Source organism: Poecilia formosa, unplaced genomic scaffold, assembly GCF_000485575.1.
Source record: "Poecilia formosa unplaced genomic scaffold, Poecilia_formosa-5.1.2 Scaffold70, whole genome shotgun sequence".
NCBI classification, from domain to species: domain Eukaryota; kingdom Metazoa; phylum Chordata; class Actinopteri; order Cyprinodontiformes; family Poeciliidae; genus Poecilia; species Poecilia formosa.
In genome coordinates, this window is record NW_006800009.1 from 22,870 (window position 1) to 47,743 (window position 24,874).

General features: G+C 37.1%; 1 protein-coding gene and 1 long non-coding RNA gene across 2 annotated transcripts in view; one reads left to right on the plus strand and one right to left on the minus strand.

Moving 5' to 3' along the window:
* On the plus strand, positions 1–21,869 carry LOC103140396 (cholecystokinin receptor type A-like). The gene is made up of 5 exons (XM_007555543.2): positions 1–535; positions 12,787–13,038; positions 16,013–16,274; positions 17,966–18,093; positions 20,496–21,869. The coding sequence occupies exons 1-5, from the start codon at positions 382–384 to the stop codon at positions 21,032–21,034; spliced, it is 1,335 nt and encodes a 444-aa protein (XP_007555605.1). The 5' UTR covers positions 1–381; the 3' UTR covers positions 21,035–21,869.
* LOC107836624 (uncharacterized) overlaps positions 15,518–24,874 on the minus strand; it is a 15,301-nt gene continuing 5,944 nt past the window's right edge. Inside the window, exons 2-3 of the long non-coding RNA XR_001662571.1 lie at positions 16,598–16,600; positions 15,518–15,530 (exon numbers count right to left, since the gene is read on the minus strand). This is a non-coding gene — a long non-coding RNA (uncharacterized LOC107836624). The remainder of the gene's footprint in view (positions 15,531–16,597; positions 16,601–24,874) is intronic.

Here is a 24,874-nt window from a genome sequence, read left to right on the forward strand (position 1 = left end):
AAACACTTCATGACATTAGAAATCCACTCTCCTTTGCGCTGCCCGCTTGCTCTCTCCGTGCAGGTCTGTTGGAAAAAGCGCAGCATAGCGCCGCGCTCCTTCCCATCGGTGCGCACAGATCTTACATTTACAAATGCCACCAAACAGGATGAATCTTTAGTTGCACATTGGCATGAAGGGACTATGAGAAAAAATGTTTTTTTTTTCCCTTTTCTTTTTTTTTTGTAATCACTCGTAACTTAGGTAAGTGCGCTGGAGCATGGCACTTATTTTACCACTTCGGACTCACACAGAATACAGATAGAAGGTACTGAATGTGAACAGTTTTATTTGGCAGCTTTAACATATTTCAGGCTATATTAGTGCTGATAATTGTGAGGCATGGATCTTGATTTGCGGAATGAGGCATTTATAGAGTGTGTCCGAGTGCTTCAGGACTTGATCCAGAGCGGAGCGGTGAATGGGAGCTTGGAGGCATCAAACATCTCTTGTGGCAACGCTTCCACGCTGCTCATACCACAGCGTGTCAGGCAAGGTAAGATGCACCAAGATAACAACATGCAATGCGATTAAAAGCAATTTGTTCCACAAAAAGTTCATAATATTAAGCTCAACTAAGAATCTGCGTCGCCGTTTATGTTAAAGAAGAGATGCGTTTGCTTGCTGTTTGCGTTATCCCCCAGCTTTATATCTAAGGAGGGGAATTGATGGGTCGAAATGGCAGATAGATGAAAATCAGCAATGGTTGCAGAATTTACCCCCTTTAAAATACGTGTAAAATCTGTTGCGTTCTAGTTGAAGAGGGATCAACAGAGTACAGTAAAAAAATTATACTAATGCTCACAGAGGATATTAATTTATTAAAAAAAAAACAAACAAACAAAAAAAAAACAAACAACAGTCACATCTGGACTGTGCCTCATGATCCACCAATCTGTTTTAGATTTTCACCATCTTTCAGTTTTTCAGAGTAACAATTAAATAAAATGTCAACTTTCCATTATTGTTGGTGTTCAGTATAAAGGGGATCTGACAGAATATAATGAGTCACAAGCAGGAGAGTTGCTAGACATGAAGCTGTAGGGGGGCAAGTTAATCCAGTCCACACCCAGATTTTAATATATAAAAAACCTTTTGCACATGATGCTTATGAATTTGCATGTCAGTGTATTTGATGTCATTCAGTTGCACATGTCTGAGATAAAACATTTATGAGTTCAATCAAAACTAGCAAAGCAGACATTTAATTTAAACTAATTTATGGCTTCTGTGTTATAGACAAGTTCATGTAACAGTTCATGTAGTCATAGTGCATGTTTTAAGCATAACATGCTTCACAATTAAATGTTATCTGAACAAACTGCATACATTTATAGTGTTTTGTGTTTCCCTTATGTTCTATATTTGAGCAGTTTGTTGTGTAATGATTACAGGTTTACATTGAAATTTCAGTGGGGCCCAATAATATTTCCAGAGTTAGTGTCCTATAGTGTTAACTGTTGTTGGATGCGGCCCTTGATAAACTGGTGACCTGTCCAGGGTGTTCCCAGAGTCTGCAGGTATAAGAGTGTTTAGATAATAGATGAATGGATGTTTCGGATGTATGCTCAATGAAAAGTAATCATCACACGGTGCTGATTTTGACAGTAAAATCAGCTTTTATTTTTAAGAAGTACAGTCCAGGAGCTGAAAGGGCAACTGCTTTCTACAGGCAGAAATAAAAAAAAAATAGAACTAACCTTTTCAAAATACTTGTTATAAAAGTCAGTACTTTACATTTGGACTTAAATCTCTCTAAAGTCAGGTGCCGGTAAAACAGGGTTTTGTCATCGCTAATATTGGCTGCAGAGAGAATAAGAGTGAAATCTGGGTTGTGCCTTCCGGTTCCTCTTGCTGTTTCTGGTTTTCCATAGATTAAAATATATATTTCTAAAATTGAGAAAGCACATCAGATACTGCAAAAATTTACAGGAGCTAATTAATGATTTAATCATCTCCTTAAACATTCATGCAATTTCTTCTTATTCCTAATTTTACTTCCTAAACTTAGAGTGAGAACACTGATTATAATCAAGTCTGATACCATATGTGCAAAATAGTCTCTATTACTGCATGAGTTTTTTTTTTCCAAATGCAAAGGGTCAAGGTTCTCTTCTTTGAAACAGCACTTGAATTCACAATAATATGTTGGGTCCATATGAATGACAGAGATTCTTACTCATGAGGTCCATTGATTAATTCCTGGAGGAGGAGAGGTCAGGGGCCAAAATATGGAGCATAAATCCACAGAAAACCTAACAAAACCTTACAGTTACCTTGCAATTAAAGCATTTCATTAAACTTTCACATTTCTAATTTTGTAGCATGTAATGTTTGAACAATAAACTTAAAATCTTTAATCACTGGTTCACCTTCCACTATCACCTCTGTATTGTCTTGCGGTCTGAATGGATATATACCCCTTTTCACACACAGACACTGTTGGATTGAATCTTTTTCGCAGTTGTTACCACATGTACCTTTTAGTGGGAGATTTTCTGTTGAAGATGCTCTCACAGCATGAAAGACAAAGACGGGCTTGCAGTGACCCGGGAGGATCGAAGAAGTGCACTAAGTACAATGTGACGGGCATTGCTTTCCAGAATAAAACACATTCAGAAAGGTATATAAGACCTCGATATTGATAGCAAAAGCTTAATCTTTGTTATGTGCTCGAACACAACACTGATGTTCCAGTTGCTATAATTGGAGTCCAGATAGAAGATCTCTGGAATAATGCCGTAAACATTTCTGCACCCTCTTCTACGCTCTGCATCATCTCTAAAGAATGTCAGGAGTGTAGGGGATATTTAAAAACACAACTAAAGTTCATACTAATGCAAAATACGACTGTAGGAAATGATATATTGCAATTTTTTAAGAATACAGCTTATCAAAGCAATTTTATATTACACAAATCAGCAGGAAGTGTTATTAAATAAATCTTACCTGATCTAGTATTTTTATATTACATACGACCAACATGCTATTATCTGATGGAATGCACACAGACATTAATTATCTTAATACAAAAACAATTGTTGTGCTTCATTCTCCTCGGGCAAGTATCTTTCTTTTAAGTAACATTTGGTGAAAATTAAAAAAAAAAGAAAGAAAGTAATTTGGATATGTTTATTCAATTTTAAGCATTTGATTTTATAAACATTTGCAAATACCACTCTGGGCTTTTGTCTGACAACATGTTTTGAGGCCAAGGCCTTAATGAATTCATCCAAATTTAGTGTTATGAACCAATTACTGCGCGTCTCCAGCATCCATCAGCAAAATTAAAAACATTAAGCATTCTGTGTTTAGCCCACTGAGCCCCCACCCCAAACTGATCCATCTTCTGCAAGTCAACTTAATTCACCATCTGATTAAAACAAACACCATAGTCTGCCAATATTTAGTCAATGTCATTATAATTAGTCATGGCACTACTCTCAAAGATGGATCACTCATTTTCTTCTGTCTCTGTCCATCACTTTTTCTCCAGTGCTCTGATTGAGTTGTGTCACAGCCAAGCCAGTAGGGCTGCTCATTTTTCTGCATGTTAAAGGGCATGGAAATGTCTGCAAAGAGACCTGACTGATGCAGTCAGCTTTAAAATCAAATTATATGTGAAAATACGGAGCAAAACAACTGCACCTGCACAGAACCTGCGCATACCTGTGCAGACAACTTTTAATTTTTACACAGAAAGGCCTCTCCCATGTGATAACATTACACAACTTGTTTGCAGCCAGTGTGTGGTGACAACTTGTAGCATTCCCCTGGTCAGTATGTGTAAGTTATATGTGCAGGATTTATCCTTTATTCGACAGAGCTCTGTGCTGCTCAAACGAAATCAGTGCTTTAAATACACGGAAATATTTCGTGCACCATCCTCAGTATGTTATTATGTGCTCCACATTCTCTCTTGATCAATATGTGGCTCAGATCAAATGAACATTTGAGGCTTATTCAGTATCTTTGACCGCCTGGCACTCATAAACTCTGCTTATTAAAACACTCCTTTTTTTCTTTTTCTTTGCTCTGAAAACTCCACCTCTTTTATTGTCACATGTGATTCTCTTCCTCCACACCTCACACCTTTCCATGTCACTCTGCCTGTTGAGGGTTGATGTGTTAACCACGTTCCTCCTCTGAAGACAAAAGCCACCAACATGTTGTTTTGTACGCTGACCACTGTGACCACAGTCCCGGTGGACTGTGTGTTACGGTCTGTCTGTCAATAGAAAGTGGTTTTGTTCTTTACATCAATCAACTGCTCTGGGCTCCCAATGGCCAAGTGACAAGGCGTAGATGGCATTTACCATGCTGGATTAGCTCCCGACTGTGACATTTACCGACACCTACAGGAGCACTGCCAGGTTTTCTTGAAGTCTTGCATAGCAGATGAAAAGGAGAAAAATAGACTAAAGTTTATACGATTGTGACTGGATTATGAGTCTCATTATTTATTAATTCAAAGTTTAACTGCACATATTATGAAAACCTTTTATTGTGTTGGTTGGCTTTTCAAGTGAATCATTAATACCGCTGTCACATTTTTACATCGCTGAATGTCATTTATTTTGCATGAAGGTACGTGACTTTGAGTTAACAGTTTTCCAGCTTTGGCTTTAAATACATTGATACTGCAGTGAACAGGGCAGGGCAAAAGTTTTAAAGTCAGATAAAGTTTGTCTCTTTAAAATAGTCTTTTTTTTGTTGCTCTTATATAACAATCTAATTATTTCTAGTTATTTATCGGTGTACTTTGAAATAAATACACATAATTATCTGCAGAGTAAGTTAGCAGGATACGTTTTTACTAGTTTGGGTTTGTCTTGCTTAGAGTTTTGGTTTCTTTAGGGTAACCTCTAACCCAAATAACAACAGATGGCTTAAATACAATATACTGATTGTGATCTATTTTTTTACTGTGTAACTAAAAATGTTACCCAACTCTTCTCAACATTTAAACAAAGACTTAATTTCATTAACATTTTCCCTTCAGTATTGAAGCAGTAACATGCAAAGAAGGTGTAAAGTTGGGAAGCAGAAGTCATGCAGGACAAACATTTGCGATGAATGTCACTTTCAATGACATTCATGCATTTCCTTCACATCTAGGTGTACTTTGATGTTACCAGATCATTGTTGAATAAGTGGTGACAAAAGAATATAGTTTTGGGAAGGAGAACATTTTCAGGAGTCGCAATCCCCCCCAAAAACAAACAAAAAAACCCAGTTTGAATTTAATGTATGTGCTGTGCTGTTGGTGAACGTAGGATAAGTGAATTAATAGAAACCAAAATTCACAAAAGAAAAGAAGAAATGGAATATTTATAGTAAAATGTATATTTCAGTGGTTTATTTTGCAACACACAGGATAAGTTTACTTGTTCAGTTTTGATTTTGATTCCAAACTTTTACAATATAATTTATGTAAAGGAATCACTAACCAGGGAGGTTTATACACAGTTTGAAAAATATTTGGCATGAGCACCTCAGAGACACAAAAAAATGTCATGGCATAGAATAATCTGTTGTAGAACATGCATTTTGCACTTTACATCCTCCTGCATATTCAATAACAACAACAAAAACATAACATGAAATTGACCTAGATCACTTACACATCAGGACTGGATGTTTTTTCCCACATTTGCACCCACATAAAAACCAGATGCATTGCTGAGGATTTAACCAACACCCATCTGAGTCAAGAGGTGCAGGTACTGAAACCCAATAAAACATAATTACAGTAAATTAACTATGAACTATTCATAATGCAACTTTGTTTTACTTTCAATGATTAGCTCAATTTTTCAGATCAAAAACAGATTAGGCTAGAAGGTACAGAAAATATTGAAAATTGCTAAAACATTCACCTGAGTCTGTATTACGTCTCTAATTTAATTGTGCTTCTCGCTGTCAGAAGAAGCACTGCAAAGTGAAAGAGCCTAAAAAAAGAACGTGAGATTATAAATATAGTCGTGTGTGAAGCCCCTGCTGATATCAAAGTCATCATAGTGTGAAGGAAGACTTTGACAAAAATTTGAAGAGTGATGATTCCATCAATATCATCATCACATTTTATTTTCCATTAGGATCATTTCAAAAGTCAAAAAGTTAAAGTGATTTTTTTTTCATATAACTTAACTGGATTAACTGAAATGTTTTCAAGAAATCATGAATCATTTTTTAAATTACTAGCACTTCAATTTATCTGATGCACTTCTGCTATCAGACAAAGTTATGTGTCATATTATACCTGTTTACAAAGTTATATTTAGTCTCCTCACCAAATTCAATTGGAATACTTTTTTTAATGGTTTAATTATATAATGGAGAACCATTTCCCATGTTTTAGCAGAACATTCAGTTTCAATATTTTTTCACATATTTTGTCTTTTTTGTAATATTAACAAATCTGTCAGCCTATAAATGTCTTCCCCATTGGCTCTCCAGATAAAGGATGTGACTGCCATGTTGCCACAGGTAATGATAAACAACTCAGATCTACTGTTATGGGTTTATGAACTAGTCATTTTTTAATACTTCACAATATTTTGTCTCTGTGGTTTTTTCAAACACGTCAGAGCTCATGGCTGTTTCTAGAATTGTATTGTCCCTCAGTCATTTTTCTGCTACAAACCCTGTCTTTGTTTGCTGTATTGTTTGTGTTACACACTCCATTGTGCTTGTCAAAAGGAGTTCAAGTTTGTAAGATTTTTTTTTTTGAAAACTGTATTCTGCCACATCTCAAAAAGAACTATGAGAATAAAAACAATATTCCACAGAAACACACATAACCGAAAGAAACTGAATGAAGGCTAAGTCTTGGTACATTCAGCAACAAACAATAATATTTTTCAAAGTATAATGAAAAGTGCTGCTGCTTATGCCTGTCATTCATGACTTACAACAAAATGCAGTAATTGTTTGTGTTGATAATATAGCAAATATTTATTAAAGGAGCTGTATTATGTATTTTCCAGGCAAAGTGTGCCATTTTATAGCACAATCAAATAACTATGCTGCCTTCAGTTGTTATAAAAAAATTATGTATTTGAAACATAACTTAAGAGAAATTTGACTTTGTAAATTGATACCTTGAAATTGGGCCTGTGTCCCTTTAGGAATCTCCTGCTCATTCTGACACTCCGCCTTCAGTACCTTAAACTGTTTACATCCCTTCTCAGGAGCGTTGGGCTGAGAATTAGTTCATATAAAAATTGGTTATTGTATAAAGTTCACATTCCCACTGTCTTAAGAGACGGGGCCATTTGGACCCAATGAGTTTTTTACCCTGTGGGCAGTCCGACAGGGTGGCACTGACCCCATCTGCGCTTGTGTGTGTGATTCTGGGAACTGACGGTCTGACGGGACCACACTCCTGCTTCCCCGTCCGTGATATCTGCCATGCTCCTCCTCAGCCACAAAGTGGACTTGTTGTGTGCCCTTTGCATCACTTTAAGTTAATCGCTTACTGGACCTCTTTGAGTCCGATGGGAGTTTTCCTCTGTCTCATCCTTGTTGGTTCAACTTATTCCCAGTGGGGTTAGATTGTGCAAGCCGCATTCTGCTTCCTTGTTAGGATTTGTGGCTAAACATTTGGCAAGCTCTGTCTTAATTCCCTGCACTGTTACATTTGTCAGTGATGTCTGCTGAACCAGAACACCAGATGTTTCCAGAAGTATTTGCACTCAAAAGTATTTCCACAGTTGTTTACTTTATTGACTGGATCCCTGCATTACATACAGTTCGTACTCTATCCAACAATCTGATCATACAGTGTAGTAAATATCTTTACATAGTCCACTCCTGATCAAAATCATAATGCCTTTACTACAGTTATCTTTCTGGTGTCATTACAAGTAACCAGTTTATTTTTTATGGTGTTTTCTGGGGATGGGATCCATTCCAGTGCTGTCTTTAAAAAGCCAAATAATTCAGCGATACAGATGTGCAAAACTAAACTTGATCTGTTTACTTTTTCTCAATGGTCAACTGAGATTGCTTCTTTCTCAATTGGTGCTACTCAACAGGACTGAATTATAGTAGCCAGTGAGATGAATAGCAAGAAAGGTAAACAATAACGACTCCACTCTACACCGATGATCACAGGAAAAGCTTTGGGGAATTCTGGCCTGAAGGAATAGATAAATGTGCTGAGGGAGTTATCACGGAGCACACAGGAAAAAAATATTTGGCTTTGATTAATCAGAAGCCAGTATAACATATTTCATTAGGCTAGAGGAAGAGTGACACTACAGAAACAGACTGCTGCGCTGTCTTTCTTTTGCCAATCACGTGTCTGTACGTTTTCATTATACACTCACAGATGTGGGCGCACGCTACAGCGCAGACACACAAAAACCAAATTAAACATCTTAAGTTGCTACCGTTGCTGCTTCCATGGAGTAACCCTGATGTTCTCTCAGCAGCACCGCCACCATATTAGAGCTTTATATTTGCAGGGGAGGTTGTGTGACAGATGGCGAAGCCACATGTCGGTAGATGTGTGTGCATGTGGGGAGAGAGAGAGAGAGCGAGATGAAAGAGACGGCAAAAGACTGACTTGCTGACTTTTTTTCTGACCGGTCTGTCGCTAAATCCTTTGCTAAGCCTGCAAGTGATACAAAAACAGTTCAGGGTTGGATTTTTGTGATTAATTCACTGAAACTACATGCTTGAGTTAAATGCTGTGATCCATTCATCTGTTTAAAATCTCTTTTTTTCTTCCATAACTGAACATTGCTACGATTTTACTCTTTATGATAAGCAGGCAGTTTGGATTATGCTTCCCAGCCATCTGTGCACAAGCCATGTATGTATATCTCAGGTGATTACTGTGAACCAAAATACAAAATATAGAATATGGTTCAGTAGAAGCTTAGCTATGCTGGCACAAGCCATGCAGTGGCTACTATATGTTGTATTTTTAAGTTTTAGGGTCAAAATATCAGTGGCATGCAACTATTAACTGCTTAGTACTTTAATCTACTAGAAAGCATTGATTAATGATGGCCAGTTAGACTAAACCTCACAGGAAAAGCTTTGAGGAATTTAGTTTATTTAGATTTCATTAAAACGAAAAAATGCCAACAATGCCCTTTAGATTTGGCACTAATTGAGTCATTGATTTATAAAGTGTGTATTTACACACACTTTACAAGTGTATATCTCAATATACCTCAAGATATACCTCAATTGTATCAGATTATTCACACTCTAGGACCATGATTAATTATGATTAATCACTACTTTTAACTTTTCATTTGAGGATTCTCAGTTTTCCAGGTTTTTAATTTTCAGAAAGGTCTAAAAGTCGTCTTGTTTCAAGCAGTACTTTAGAAATGTTAACCATGTTAACTCAAATGTCTCATTAGGTGGCATTTATGTGATAAAAAAATGTGAACAGCATAGCGAGCAGACCTGTTCTTATGTCTGTCTAATTTCAACAAACCAATATATTAAAATACAGCCATAGAAAACAAACTAGATCCCTGCACTTTAAATGAACATAACAAAGTACTTTTGTGACATATCTGCTGTCACATTTAACCTACAGTACCTTCAACCAGTCACTTAGATCGACTAACTTGTTTACATTTCTAGCTTTTTTGTACAATGTGGCCTGCTATCACACCGCTGTCACAGCAGGTGTAGCTAAGCACCCCAGAGTATTGTCTGTGGATAATTCTTCAACATCAGACTCTGACTCTGATACCATGACTAGATGAACCGTCTTTTTCTTCGGTGGCTCTGGCAACATTTCACGTATGGAGGTGTTGGTTCCATGTCTCTCATCTCACTCAGCTTTTTCCACACCTTAGCGTTTCTTCCCAGGGTCTGTATCTGAGGTTCATAAATCTTGAATCTAAAGCGGTTGCTACCTTTAACCAGTCCAAAGTTTTCTTTCCGTTTGTTGAGATCCTTTGTAAATTGAGTCTTGAAGCTGCCTGCGTTAGCTGCTTCAGCATCTGACACCTGTGTTATGGGTCAGAGTGCAGATAGCACAGCAGAGCTAGACACAAACTTTTCTCCACCTAGGGGTTCTGTGATGTACCTACAATACAGACACACAAAACACACCGTAATTAAACTGCTGAATACAGTTAATAATAAACATGTAACTGATGTTACATTATGGCTATAGACCTTCAATATGTCAATATTGCAGAGCAGATGTTTACTCACTGTATACACTGTATACTTATGTGTGTGGTGCTTTTTTCAAAAACAGAAAAGCATCTCATGCTCCTCCATTTCCGTCATGAGTTCAATCAGACCTTTTCTATCATAATATTTGATGAAGTCATGGATTGGCACTGTGGTAACAGAGTCATTAGTGTAAATGCTAAGCAGTGGTGGACAGCTAAACATGTCTTTGTGCAGCGCCACAAGTAGCTGCCATCACAGGGGAGGAGGTGTTATCATCGCTGACCAGCTGCTGCCTGTCAGCGAGAAAGGGTTGCAACCAGCGAATAAAATATGGATTAATCCCCAACCAATGTCTTTTACAGAACAAAGTCTGCCAGTGTCGTATCAAATGCAGATGAAAAGTCCTTTTACGATATCCAAACCGTATGGCTTAGAAAGTGGATGGGGGCGGGAATTGTGCTTTTTGTTTTCTGCAAATGGAAATTTAGGGAAAACTTTGCCTGCATTGAAAGATTCTGCATATTTTTTATGAAAATAACCTCCCCAGACTTTAACCACTGAAGATCTCTGCAGCCTTGGACAGAGTTTCTGGATCAAACATCAGGTGTTTTTGGTTGCATGAGTACCCTTCATAGAAACAGCAACAAATTGAATGTGATCATAGCAATATATTTTTGGTTAGGAATTTGAGAAGGCTGCATATTGTAGCAAATGTAATTAACCTGGTTTTATTGTGGAAATGTTGAAATTGTAGAATTGTGTGTGTTTGCACATGCTGCTACCTGTGCATCTGTGAAGATTGCAGCTTATGTGTGTGGTGTCCTGCTGATGTGCTGCACACAGGGACCTCTAATCCCCCTGGATACAGACACGGTAGGTAACCTTTACAAAGCGTGTTGTGGCCAAGCAAGCTTCGAACCGAAGCCAAAAGCAAATAATGTAGACTTTAGAAGATGTGATACAATGATACTACATCAGACTTCAGATTGAATTTTTGTATTTGACATTATTTGTATTCAAGGGAGAAGCTACTTGAGTAACCATCTTTGAAAAAACCACATTAGGTAAAAGTAAAAAAACACAACAACAAACCAACATAAAAGTTTAGAAAGGCAAATGGATTTTAACACTTTAACTAAAGGGTCTTACGAATTAATTAAAACCATGAAACAATCACATTTCCACTTATCAAAGTGAATACAGCCACAAATTCCGATTCTTGTAGATGTGAAGAAAAAAAATCAATAAATTCAATGCAATGCCACAAATATAGAGTTAATAATGATTATATTTACTCTAAAAGCTAAAGAAACAACCTGACTGCATTCAGCCTTCAGCTTGGTTTATCAGAGCAGCAGTGCAATGCAGAAGTAGCGTTCAGGAGATACTTAAAGATGGAGTTATAAAGTGGACAGAGGCACAAACAAGACAGAAACAACAAAATCAAAGAAACAAAAAAACCCAATCGATGATACCAGCAATGAGACACATATATAAGGCGAACCGGATTATAAGGCACACTGTCAGCTTTTGAGGAAATTGAAGGTTTTTAGGTGCGCCTTATAGTGCGGAAAATACGGTATTATTATTTTTTTATTGATCTGATGTAATATTCTGATCCTAAATGTTGTTTTTATTAGTTGTAAATGAACAAATTATCAGAATTAACAGAAATACAAGCTCGAAAACACATGTCTGTGATATTAAGCTACAAAATGTGTTTCTCTTAGTGAATTAAGGTACTAATACTCTAATTCAACATGACCATATATATACAAAGTGGAGAGAGACGATCAGAACATTACTTAATGACCCCATCGTGTAATAACTACAGAGATGAATCATAACGACCCTATAAGAGCCAGTCATATAATTTGTCTTTTTTATTTATGAAGTGTTGAGCCTAATCTTGAAGATAGACAGCGTGTCTGCCGCTAAGTCCAAATCTTGGAGCCGCTCACCCAGAGTGGAGCCTGAATGTTGAAAGGTCGATGCTTCATTCTACTTTTTAAAAAGTTGGGAAACCACAAATAAACCACAAACCTGGGAGCAAAGTGCTTGCTTGGGAAAAAGTGAAACTACGACATCTTCAAGATGTGATTGAGCACAGGGCTTAATGTTACAAGAAGGATTTTATATTTAATTATTGAGAAACCAAAAAAAGGAAACTATTACTGGGGAAATACGATCTCTTCTGTTGTAGTCCCCGCTGGATTTCATGATCCAGAATTTTTCAAACGCATCTGTGAGTTGTGTTTTAATGATACATTTAATGATACGTTCACTACTGATATGGCCATAATATGCTACCGGTAGTTGATAAATATATTTAGGTGAATGTCATTTCCGATTAGGAGTAATATCGCAGCCACCACTGCAATCAAAAACTCTCCTTTAGAAAGACTTAGCAGGATAATTAATATGGTCTGTTCATTAACACCCACTCAAGGAAAAAGAAACAATAAGCTGTGGAGTTGCACACACACACACAACTATAGTCACCAGGTTGTTCAATAAAACAAATTGAATTTCAACATGTAAAAACATAAATGCATCATTTTCATTCAGACCTGTGTTCTTCTTGGGCAGAGGAGGACCACACGCTCCGGATCCTGCTCTACTCGCTCATCTTCTTCTCGAGTGTTTCTGGCAACCTGCTGATCATCGTGGTGCTCACATTCAATAAGAACATGCGCACTATCACCAACACCTTCCTGTTGTCACTCGCCATGAGCGACCTGATGATGGCCATATTCTGCATGCCTTTCAACCTGATCCCCAGCATTCTCAAGGACTTTGTCTTTGGAGCTCTGATGTGCAAGATAGTGACCTACCTTATGGGTGAGTAACAAGGAGCTTGAGGGTGAAGGGGAAGTTCAACTGGACCATTAGCATCAAGGAGGGTCTAAATTATGTTATGTTGTTCTCTTAAGACAATTCAAACTCACACACACCCTCATTCTTGCTCCAAAATGACACACAGGTGAATATTTTTTACTAATTTGGTCACTTTTGAAGGCTATTGGTTGCATCAGATTTTACTTTGTAAAACAAGCCTTGAAAAATGTGTCTTACCATTCACTATGCAGTTACATTCCTGTACTGAGGTAAACATGTGGTAAGGCCTGGATTCATAATTTTTTTTCAATAGCAAAGCTATATGTCCTTTGCTTGTTATGAGCAAAATCTTCACCTTGTAACCTTCCATTCATATCTGAATCATTTTTACTTTAATGTACTTTGGAACTACTGATGCTTTTACAGGGAACTGTAAAAGTTTGGGTCTGGTTTGGGTCAACCAAATGACCAAACAAAACACATTTTTAATGTTTTGTTTTTATCCTAAATTTGGACAGAACCCGCTGCCTACTAGAAAAGTAAAATTTTATAAAACAAATTTGAGTTGAACTAAAAACAAAGATCAGCCTACCTAAAAAATCTTTTAAAAAAATGTCCATTGATATCCACAATTAGGAAGGTGGACATTCCCGTTGTACGTGTCATGGTTTTTCATGAGGTAGTTTACATGTAGAGCTGTTTCAAGGTTTTGGAGTATGAGAAAGACATATTTTCTAAATTTTTGCATGAAACAAAATGTGTAATTTTTTACTTTAAAAATCTGCTTTAGAGTTTATTGGATCCACTTTGGAATAAGAAAAAGAAAACTTCCCCTGTGTAATGTAGTAACAGTCCTTGTTTTATACAAGAAAAATACTCTTTCTAAACTATAAGGAATCCCATGCGATACTGCCAGTAGCAGCGACTGATTTGCTTCTAGCAGAAAATGAATAGAGAACAAAACCATCTTCAGACATTGTAGCCCATCATTGTCTTGCTACAATAAAACCCCAGATAGATGCAGCTCCTGTAGTCAGGAAGGCAACACGTTTCCTGACCTGACGTCAATCAAATTACAAAAGAGGTCGATCACTATTGAGTGGCTGCACATCCACTGACTGTTTTCATCACCTTTCCCAATTGTGGGAGGTTCATTGATATCTGTAGTATTCATTTGGAGTTCCTAAGTGGTAATTTTCCAGTAGTCAAGGTGTGTAATGAGTTTTTTTTTTTTTTTTTTTACTGCTACAGTATTCTCATTGTCGTCAAGAAGACTCTAATTATATTCCCGTATAGACTGGATGGGCAAACATTTGAGCTGGTCAGATTCTTTTTTTTTTTTAATTTTATTGGAAAGTCCCAAATTTAAAAGGCTATTAGGATTGTCACTTCACATGAAGAATTTATTTGACATTTGAGTAATGTGCCGGAGTTGCAAATGAGCGATGAGTGATCTCACTGTCTATGCATCTGAAGAAGAGACTGCTGGAAACTAAGTTACCTATGCATGAAGATGATTCTTAGTGTGAGTACTACTGACGCTGTTCTACTGTAATTACAGAGAATATGTTTATGAAGAGAAACATAGTGCCCAGAAAGAGTAAAACAGTTAAAACATCCCCTTTGTTTTACCCTTTTTATTAAACTTACAAATCAACCATGGTCAACAAAATTGGGCTTTTTTGACAAAAAAAATAAAAATAAAATAAAATGTCAAAGTAAAAACTAATTTCTACAAAAATGATTTAAAAAAATGTACCATAAAATAATTGGTTGCATAAATATCCACTACCTTAAAGTCAGTATTTAGTAGATGCACCTTTGGCTGAAATCACAGCATGGAGTCTGTGTTGATGCGTCTCAAATGGAAATAAATGTTCTTTGAAGCCGTAACAAATTATCCTGCAGGATATAACTATTATTTGCTGCATTCATTTTGCTCTTTGCAAGCCTTTTCAGAACCCCACAGCATAATGCTGCCACCACCACGCCTCAGAGTCGGGATGGCGTGTTTTGGTGATGTGCAGTATTTGGTATCTTCCAAACAGGACGTCTTATCAAATAGCCAAAATGTTCCATTTTGATCTCATCAGTCCAAAGAATTTGATGGAAATATTCTTCAGCGGTGATTTCCTTGTTGCCATTCTCAAATAAAACTTTGACTGGTGAAAATCCAGGACAACGGTTATTGTATGCAACGTCTCACCCATCTCAGCTGCTGAAGCTTATAACTCTTTCAGTGTAGTCATAGGTGATTTCTCTGTCTAGTCTCCTTCTTGCTCGGTCACTCAGTTTGGAAAGACAGCCTGGTCTCATGACGTCTGAAAGCTAACAGTTTCATTTTATGAGTGTCAACGTGAACAAGGCCAAATACAAATGCACAGCTAATTTTTTCCAGATTTTTATAATTAGAAAGTATTAAACTGTGTGATAATTTGTGTTAGTCTGCCAGAAATCCCCATTGAAAGACATTAAGAGTCGGTTTGTCATAAATACTTTTGCAAAACACAACAAAATACGTGGAGGGGAAAAGAAAGGCAAAGCAAAATGAAGGTTTGCTGGTGTTGTAAACTATCGTTTGGAGTTTTCTTTCTACCCATCTTCCCATCCTCTACGTATACAGCATATATTGTCACCGAGGACATGGATAAAGGAGGTAAAGAGTAATTTCCTGTCTTGTCCTTTTAGGGGGTAGATGAACGATCATATCACTGGCAGAGAGTCACATGGTTTCCTTCACCGTGACATTCAGACATCGGCCCAATTTATTTACCTCAACACTGTGTTCTCCTCCACATGTTGGCTGCACAGCATAAAGCCTGGTTGTAGTTTCAGATATTATTTTAACATTAACCACATTTTCTTCCCTATTCTGAGTTGCAGCAATTTTATTTTATTAAAATGAGAAGTCATCTGTGTATGTGGTAAGATGAATATTTTCTCAGCCCTCTAGATGTCCCGCTTTGTCCCCCTGCAGGCACATCAGTGAGCATCTCCACATTTAACCTAGTTGCCATAGCCCTTGAGCGCTACAGTGCCATCTGCAAGCCTCTGAAGTCACGGGCGTGGCAGACCCAGTCCCATGCCTATCGGGTGATTGCTGTTACATGGGTGCTGGCCTTCATCATCATGATCCCCTACCCGATCGTCAGTCACCTCATGCCATTTAAGCGTCCTGACAACACCACGGCGCACCAATGTCGCCACAAGTGGCCTGTTGCAACGGCAGAGCAGACCTGGTGAGTGTTTTCGTTCTACATTGTTTTTATTTGGTAGAGATGATAGTCGACTGGGAAAATCTGCAACTTTGTGAAGATTCAACTTGTTTAACTGCTCTTATTTTCACATGACATGATTCTGTTAACAACACATGTACGAAAGCATGTTGGTGATAAAAGAACTCCAGTCCAGACTTCGGTTAGCTCTGGGTTGATTATTCATGAATGTGAATAATCCATTAAAATCCAAGGTTTGTAAAAAAAAAAAATGAAACAAAATTAATTTATTGGCTTTCAATCTAATTATGGTAAAATACTACCAATTATTTCAGAAAGAAATAAACCATCTGAGCAGTAAAATATCAAAATGTACCTGATTATGTTCCTAATCAAAAGTTCACCTATATGGTTATTTTTATAGTAATTTAAACTGGAAATACTTTTTTCTAGATGTCTTTATGATCCATTCCAAGTGACCAGTAATTTGTTTTGAGATAAAGCAAAAGGGATCTCAAGCATTACTTTTAACTCTATTTGCAGTGCTACACGTTTTGTTGATCTTTTGTTGAACCCATTTTAAATCGTTCAGAGACAAATCAATAAGAATGGAGGACATAAACAATGTCAAAGTGAGAGAGTAATTACAGCACACATGCATGCAGGTGCATGCAGATGGAGGTGTTGGCGTTCAGCTGGGTTTATAATACTGCTGGAGTAATGAGACGTAATTAGAAATTATGCATGCCTTGGATCACTTCACTAAAACCAACAAACTCTGTATTGTGCAGAACTTTTCGGCATCCTACTGTCGCCCTTGTGAGACAGAACAACAGCAGATACGTTTCTGAAAGTTTTACTTGTTCTAATTAATTTAAAACTTTTAATGAATCAGTATTGGTAGAAATTCACAGGGTTACAAAAAAATGTATGCTCTTTGTTTCAACTATGGAAATCTGCCATCTTTTTGTTGCCGTCATGCAATGGTTTCAGTTGACTATAATTTTGGCCTTAACTGAATGTTAATAAACTTGGTTAAAATATTTATACGTTTTAAAAAAGCATGACGACGATTATTGACGACTGTGATTTCAAAACGCCTTATTTCTGTGTTTGGATGATTTCAAATTGCCTCCAAAAGGGAAACATGATACAAAATATGACCAGTACAGAAGCAGGGAGCAGACATTTCCCCGTGGTTTTCTGGAGATAAAAAGTTAACCTTGAGAAAAGTCAGAAAAAAAAATATACACGGAAAACATCTGCTTTTGTCTTTATTAGACTAAGGATAAATGAGTCAGAAATAAAAAGATTTATATTAACATCTTTGTTTACAATTAGATTATCCACTTTGTAAATCACTTAGAACTACCAGATATGAGTTTGATAGTTATCCGATTTTTTTATGTGATCCCCAGGATTCTTGTTGAGACCAATGACAAATAATATCACAACCGATAATATGACTTAAATAATATCCACTTTCTTGGCTCTTTAGCAGTAGGAGCTATGCAAAACGTTTTAACAGTCAGACGGTGTGACCAAGTGGCAACACACTCGAAAGCAATGTTGGTGAGTCAGTCTGAAGTGAAACTGCAAGACAGCTCGTTTTTGTTACAGGCTGAAGAGTTTTAATTTATTTCTGATGGAAATGAGGACACACATCTGACTTTATCTTAGTTGTTTGTCAACTTTTCCAAATGTGTGCCTTGTAGGTATGTTCTTCTCCTGCTTGTGCTGTTCGCGATTCCAGGAGTGGTGATGATTGTTGCCTATGGACTGATCTCCAGGAAGCTTTATCAAGGCATCCGATCCGAGACCGCCCTCAGCAAAGAATCTACTGGTAATACCATTTACCATTTATTACACTGATTTTATTGATGCCTCCTTTTCGGTACATTGACTTCAGACAATTTTAGGTGAGAATTTGTGCCTGTTTTTCAAATGTGCTCAACATACAAGTAAAAGCAGCACCTGCAATCTGGTTCAGGTTTAATAACTCACATTGCGGGTGATATGTCATTACATTTTTCTATCCTCCTGCCAGAATTTTGGGCTTTCTGATAATCAGAATATGCTTCGGATATTCATGATGCCATTTATTTATTTATGCTCTCCTCATTTTGCTGACACAATCCTGCTTGTGTGTTACTTGTAGATCAGATTTGCACATACTATAAAGCTTGCCTTTGCTTTTGAAAGCACAACCCTTTAGAGGAATGAAAAAAATGAAGTAAATAAACTGAATTATTATTTTTTTGTTAGGATATCCAGCATAGTCCTCCTGAAGTTAAAACGTGTGGTGCCAATCAGTTATTGAATTATTTTTACTCAGAAAAGTTTCAGATTATAGATTTGACACTACAAGTTTTTTACCCTGTGCACAGTCCAGCAGGGTTGCACTGACCTCAGCTTTGTTATTCTGAGGTTTTTCTGTGTGGTTTCAAGAATTGACATTCTGACAGGACACCTCCAAGCTGTCCGCGCTCCAACTGAGCCTTGTGCTAAGACCGCAGGAGTGTTAATGTTATATTTGAACGGATGTGTTGTGTTAAGCTAATGCAGTCCTCATACAGGTTTCTTCAATTGCAAAATGGTGCTTTGTAAGTAAAATGTGTAATTTGTTGTTTTAATAGAGTTTAGTTTCTGTGTACATTTTTATAATGTATGACATTTCAAACATAAAACCATGCTTTTATATAATTATATAATTCTGTCTTATTTAAGATTAGTTGACCCTAAATATATATTGGCAATATAATCATTTTGTGTCTTTCACCTGCATTATAATGACCCCTTTTGCGAGACATAGTGCAATGTTTTATTCCGTTTCCATTGCGTATGCTAGGAATTATGAATCATTTTTAATAATGTCAAAAACAGTTCATCATTGTGTTAAATGTAGTTCAAAATTTTTGCAGACAAACATGTATTTCTGGGAATAATAACCAGAGGGGCGAGTTCTGGGTAGTGCTGGGTTATAGAGTTCAATTTCCTGTAAAACTGTAGGCTCAGACATTGCAATCTATTTGTATTCTGTTTTCTTCTACAAAACATATTACAGATAAAAAGGAAGGAAACAGGAACAGTACAATGTAGTAATTGGAAAAACATTCATCTACGTTCCAGTCGAACCGTCTTTTGTTAGTAAATTGTAACCTTGTGGCTCTCCAGATGTTATTGTTGGACTTTTCTCTTTGATGGATAAAAATTATTACTAAATATCACTGATAAATTTCAAAATCCTCTTATGAGTGATTACTGCATTTCAGCAGGAAATGCAAGTTTCTTTTTGCTTCATTAGGCTGAGCAGGTGGTTTTTGCAGAATCATGACTCATTCATAATAAACCATACAAATAGGTGCATGTGTCACCGCAGAGATCAATCAGCCGGCTACAGGGAAAAGGGACAATTATAATAATTACCAGTTCAAGGCATTCTTAAACCAGTGGAAGAAAACATTTGTTTTACGATGAAACAAAAACAGCGATTGCTTAATTCTGAAAGCATTTTGTCTTGAAGTAAATTATATCTTGCTGCTACACTGTTAAGGACAGTTTGGTCTTTAGGGTCAAACCACAAAATTAAATATATATAATCTTGAGAACTCAAAATGCATTATGTCTCAAACGTTTTATTCTAACTTAACCAAAGTCTTTATCTGCCTTTTTGTATACAAAATAAGTAATATTACAGGCTGATATTGAGCCTTTTCCCCCTATATTTGGCATAAGATTATTTTTGTTAATGCTTATTATACTCAAGTGCACAAATACTTTCCGTGGAATATGATAAACATTAAATTTGCAGTCTGAATTAGACATTTTCTTCAGAGATTTAAACCACTAAAGCACTTTGGTCAAGCTTAGAAATAAACTTTTAGATAATGTGAGTAAACACAACTAGATTAGATATAAATTGATGCATATTAAAAACCATTTTTTCCTCTCTATCCTATAGTAGAGTTAAAAGCATTTTCTATAACGACTATGTAGGTTATATATTTTGTATATTTCTCAGGATTTAGACCTTTTTAACTCTCCCTCCATCTTAGCACGGTGCTCAAGAGGAATGTGATAAAGTGCTCTTCTTCATAGAGCAAAACCATTACGTTTAATTAAACTAAAACTTCTTCTGCTCGTCAGTCTATCAAATTCATAACAAAGTATTTTGCCCCTTTTCCCCCTATATTTGGCAACAATCACACAAATACCTAAACTTTTGACACCGCTGTCCTCTTGCAGATGTGAAGAATGGACTGACTTCCTGTGGGTCTAATAATCCTGACGACGAAGACGGCTGCTATGTTTGTGTGCGTCCAAGCTCAATGGAGATGAACCCCATGTCTGCATCAACCCAGTCCATGAAGATACACAGACCCCGCAGCACCACATCGGGAGCCAATCTGGAGGCCAAGAAGCGAGTCATACGTATGCTAGTGGTCATCGTTGTTCTGTTCTTTCTCTGCTGGATGCCTCTGTACTGTGTCAACACCTGGCGGGCTTTTGATAACGTCACCGCCGAACGTGCCCTCTCTGGGACGCCCATTGCATTCATCCATTTGCTGAGCTACACCTCTGCTTGTGTCAACCCAATAATCTACTGCTTCATGAACATGCGCTTCCGCAAGGCCCTGCTCGGCACTTTCTCTTGCTGCTTTGCTCCTTGCTGTCAACATTGCCGCCGCTGTAGGCCACGTGACAACGAGGAGGACGGTTTGGCGGCCGGGGCATCCATGTCCAGGTTCAGTTACACCATAGTCAGCACCATGGGAACCTGCTGAAGACGGTTTCTACAGCAACACAATACCCATGTCCTTTGTTTTTAGGCCAGTGCAGTGCTCATAGGTGCAGTCGTAGAAAATATGAAATGAAGCGCAATCATGCAGTGTGAATATCTTTACAGAGCTATAAAAAAGCACAAAAATGCAGTATGTAGTTATTTCTTGTCAGAGTGGCTGAAGGCAAATTCTTGGCTTAAATCTTTACAGTGGTGCATGTGGGTTTACATCTGTGGTTCAAACTCAAGCAAAGGTGTAATGAACTCTAATATATATGACATAGGAAGGCTTTATTAGTTACATGTCATTATGTAGCTACAGAAGGAGGTCAACTTTCTTAAAAACTCTGTTTTATATTCTGCTGTCAGTATAAAATTGAATGTGTTAATGATGGTATTTTAATTGCCTTGTGGCGTAAGTGCCTGCTTCTGAAAAACAATGCTGCTTCTGTTTTGTGTCGATCTGCCTCATTTATTACCGGCATCATAGTAGCAGGCAAATGGAAAGTTTAAGGGTTTAGATGTGGAGAAAAAAAAAACAAAAAAACTTCAAGTTATAAAATGTGTTTATTAGAACTGATGAAGTAGGCTGAATGTTCAACAGGTGAAAAAGACACAGAGCAATGTTGGGCACTTGGAAATATTATATAAACTTTATGTTGTACAGTGAAAATATGTTAGGAATAGAAACTTTTCATCTCTTCTATTATTTTGTTGTTGCTACGATGTAAGAAAAACTATATAACCCGATCTGTGCCACATATTCTGTTTCTATAGAATGTGTCTTGTGTAGAAACATTAGTATTTCAATGATCATATTAAATGAAAGCATAATTTAACTGTCCCTTTTTCATTTCTGATGTATTGCATATTATAAAATAATTCAGTTTTGGTTTTCATGGTGCGACTTGGACAAAAACAGGAAAATTTAGATAGAAAAAAGCCACTTTAGCTTTTTAGGTTATAGTTCAGATTTTTGGAGGCAAGGTTCTGTGAAGTTCTTATCAGATTCTATTAAAGTGACTTCTTAGAAAAGTAAAGATAGAGATGTGAAAGTCAAGTCGACATCTCTTTTTGGCAAGCTTCAACAGTTGGTAACATTTCAAGCTGAAAAACCTTAATATTTGTGTTGTGTTGACACATAAGAGACAGTGGTTGGCTCTGTCACTGTTGTCTTAATAATCTCTGTTATTATGTTAATAGTATTTAGTAGATCTACTTTTCTGACCTGGAAAAATATACCACCTGTCCTCAAATTCAAAAGTTTCCTCCACACTTCCTGGTTAATATTAATTTGGCCAACTTAATTAAAGTCTTACATATGTTAAGTTGAGAAAACAGTCACAAATGTGATCTGAAATATTAACCTAAACTGTTTGTTTTTATTTTAAAAGCCAAATAGGCTGGCTGTTAACATTTCACCACTCCAAGGATTTCTTCATCCATACAAATTCACAGTGAACACTTCCAGGTGACTTTAAACAATGTGAACTATCCCTTTAATTATTTTTCAAGAGTTGAATCAAGTTTTTCAACTAGTGCTTGTACTCTAAGCAGAAAGTAAGTTCAATCTCAAGACTCTACGGTGTTACTTTTAAAAACAGTCATAAAACTGTTTAAAACTTTTCACCTTATTGATGCACCTTGAGGAAAGGTTATTTTTTTAGAGATTTTAGTGGCCTTTATTGAACCATAGACAGAAAACATGGAGGAAATTCTGTGAGGAAGCATCTCCAAAGAGGGTACAAATTAATGCATATGACCTAAATGAAATGTCCTATACCATTTACGAAAAAAGATGGGTAGACAAATACCAAAATTGACCAATACTCCTCTGAAGTCAAACATAAAGGTCCTCCATGAAATCCGCTCATCTTAGAGAAAAAGAAAGACCTGCTATGGAACATGCAATCATAAATAAAGCAAAAGGAAAAGTAGAAACCTCTTTTAAATTGAGGCATAGGGATTTTTGAGTATAGGACATGTTTCTGAATACAACAAAGACTTCATTTCAGAGCTTTGTTAAACTGGCTGGATTTCTTCCCTTCTTTGAACTTAGTCTTACAGACAAAACATGTACATTATTATCTTGCTGAATCCCATACAGCGTAGGCTTGCTGGTTTGTGCATTGGCCACATATGAGAGGAAGATTACCATCAGAAATATCTACGGTTTTAACAAAATGTCAAAAGTCAGAGTTGCCCTTTGATGAATGTATTTGTCTGGTGCAGCTTTATGAATGAGCTCATGACTTTCTATCAGAGCTGAGCTTATCTGTGGGCTACAGAGTGGATGCCAGATTTTAGGGGCTTCTCTTTGTCATGTCTGCCTTGTTTGTCACTGACTCTGGCGCCCACAGTCCCTTCACACTAAATGTGTTTCAGCTTCAGACCTATCAGGCTAAACTGGAGAACATATTTCACAGAGTGCACAGAAGCACAGTGCTGTCAATCTCAAGACGAATTACCTACCAAGAGTGTGGGTCATTGTTGTGTAGCGCTAGACATTTTAGTGTGGCGTTTTCTGAGTTCAACATGTCAGTCATGGACTTTATTTGACTAACAAAGATGTTTAAATTCATTGTAACAGAAAGGATGTGCATCTCGGTGATGCAAGTAACGACTCAGTCCATCACATAGCAACTACTGGATGCATTTTGGCATCTAGATATGATGAAGATGAGCTGCTGGAGGTCAAACAAAGCAACCAAAGTGGGAACCAAAAAGGATAAAAAGTGACTTTGAGCAAAGCCTGGTTGAGGTGGTCTGAGTTTTTCAGAAATAATTAGGATTTTCCACGCACAACAACTTCTGCATAGCGAATGGTCCAAAGCAGAGAAAATATTTAATGCGCAGCAAAATGAAAAGGAAGGAAAAAGTATTTCTAATAAGAGAGAGAGAGAGAGATTTTCTCCAGTGACCTCCACAGTCACCAAATCTCAATCAAACAGAGGACCTTTGGGATGTGGGGAAATGGGAAACCTGCTTTCTGGATGGTCAGTCAGCAAATCTGCAATTGCTTGACTCTATCCTGTCAAAATGGACCAAAACCCCTGAGGAATGTTTCATTCTTGTTGAATCTATTTTATAACGAATGAAGACAGCCCTGAAGGCATAAGGAGGTTCAATATGATACTATAAAGGTGTGCCTGATAAAGGAAAGGTAATGTATTGAATGTATACAGCACTTTTCTGGTTACACCGACCACTCAAAGCCCTTATCGCTCGAGCCACATCCACCTATTGCACTCATGAACATTTAGACATGGATGTGCAGTCGGTAGCTTGGTGTTAAGTACCTTCCCCAGAGGCACATTGAAATAATCCAGGAGGAAGTTAGCATCTTCTAGACAAAGCATTCAAATCCTCTGAGACATCCTTTCACACAGATGACAAAGTAACAGCATGAACAGTTGATTATCTCTGAAACAAAAGAACCCCACATTCATCTAGCTCGTTGCACCATTTAGGCTTGATGGACGTACAACTGTCAACATGCATTAAGATATGTAAATCCAATCTAAAATTAGCACATTAAAACATACTGAGAGTATAAAAATAAAAATATATTGTTTTTAGCACAACAATGAATCGGATCCCATTGTTAAACACTGGAGAAACAGCCATCATTTTCCAGTAATCAAAGTTATTTAACCACATTGAACTGCAGCCAGGACATAAATGCCCCTCATTGAAGGCATACTGTATTACAGCCGTCTGGCTTGTTGTTTACGAGTTGCACTTGAAAAGTGTATTTATTTCCCGGAGAGCTGTAAGAGAGTGATTTCCCTAGGGGGTCACATAGGCTGTTATTTCTTGATACCACCCTCCCTTCCCCCTCACT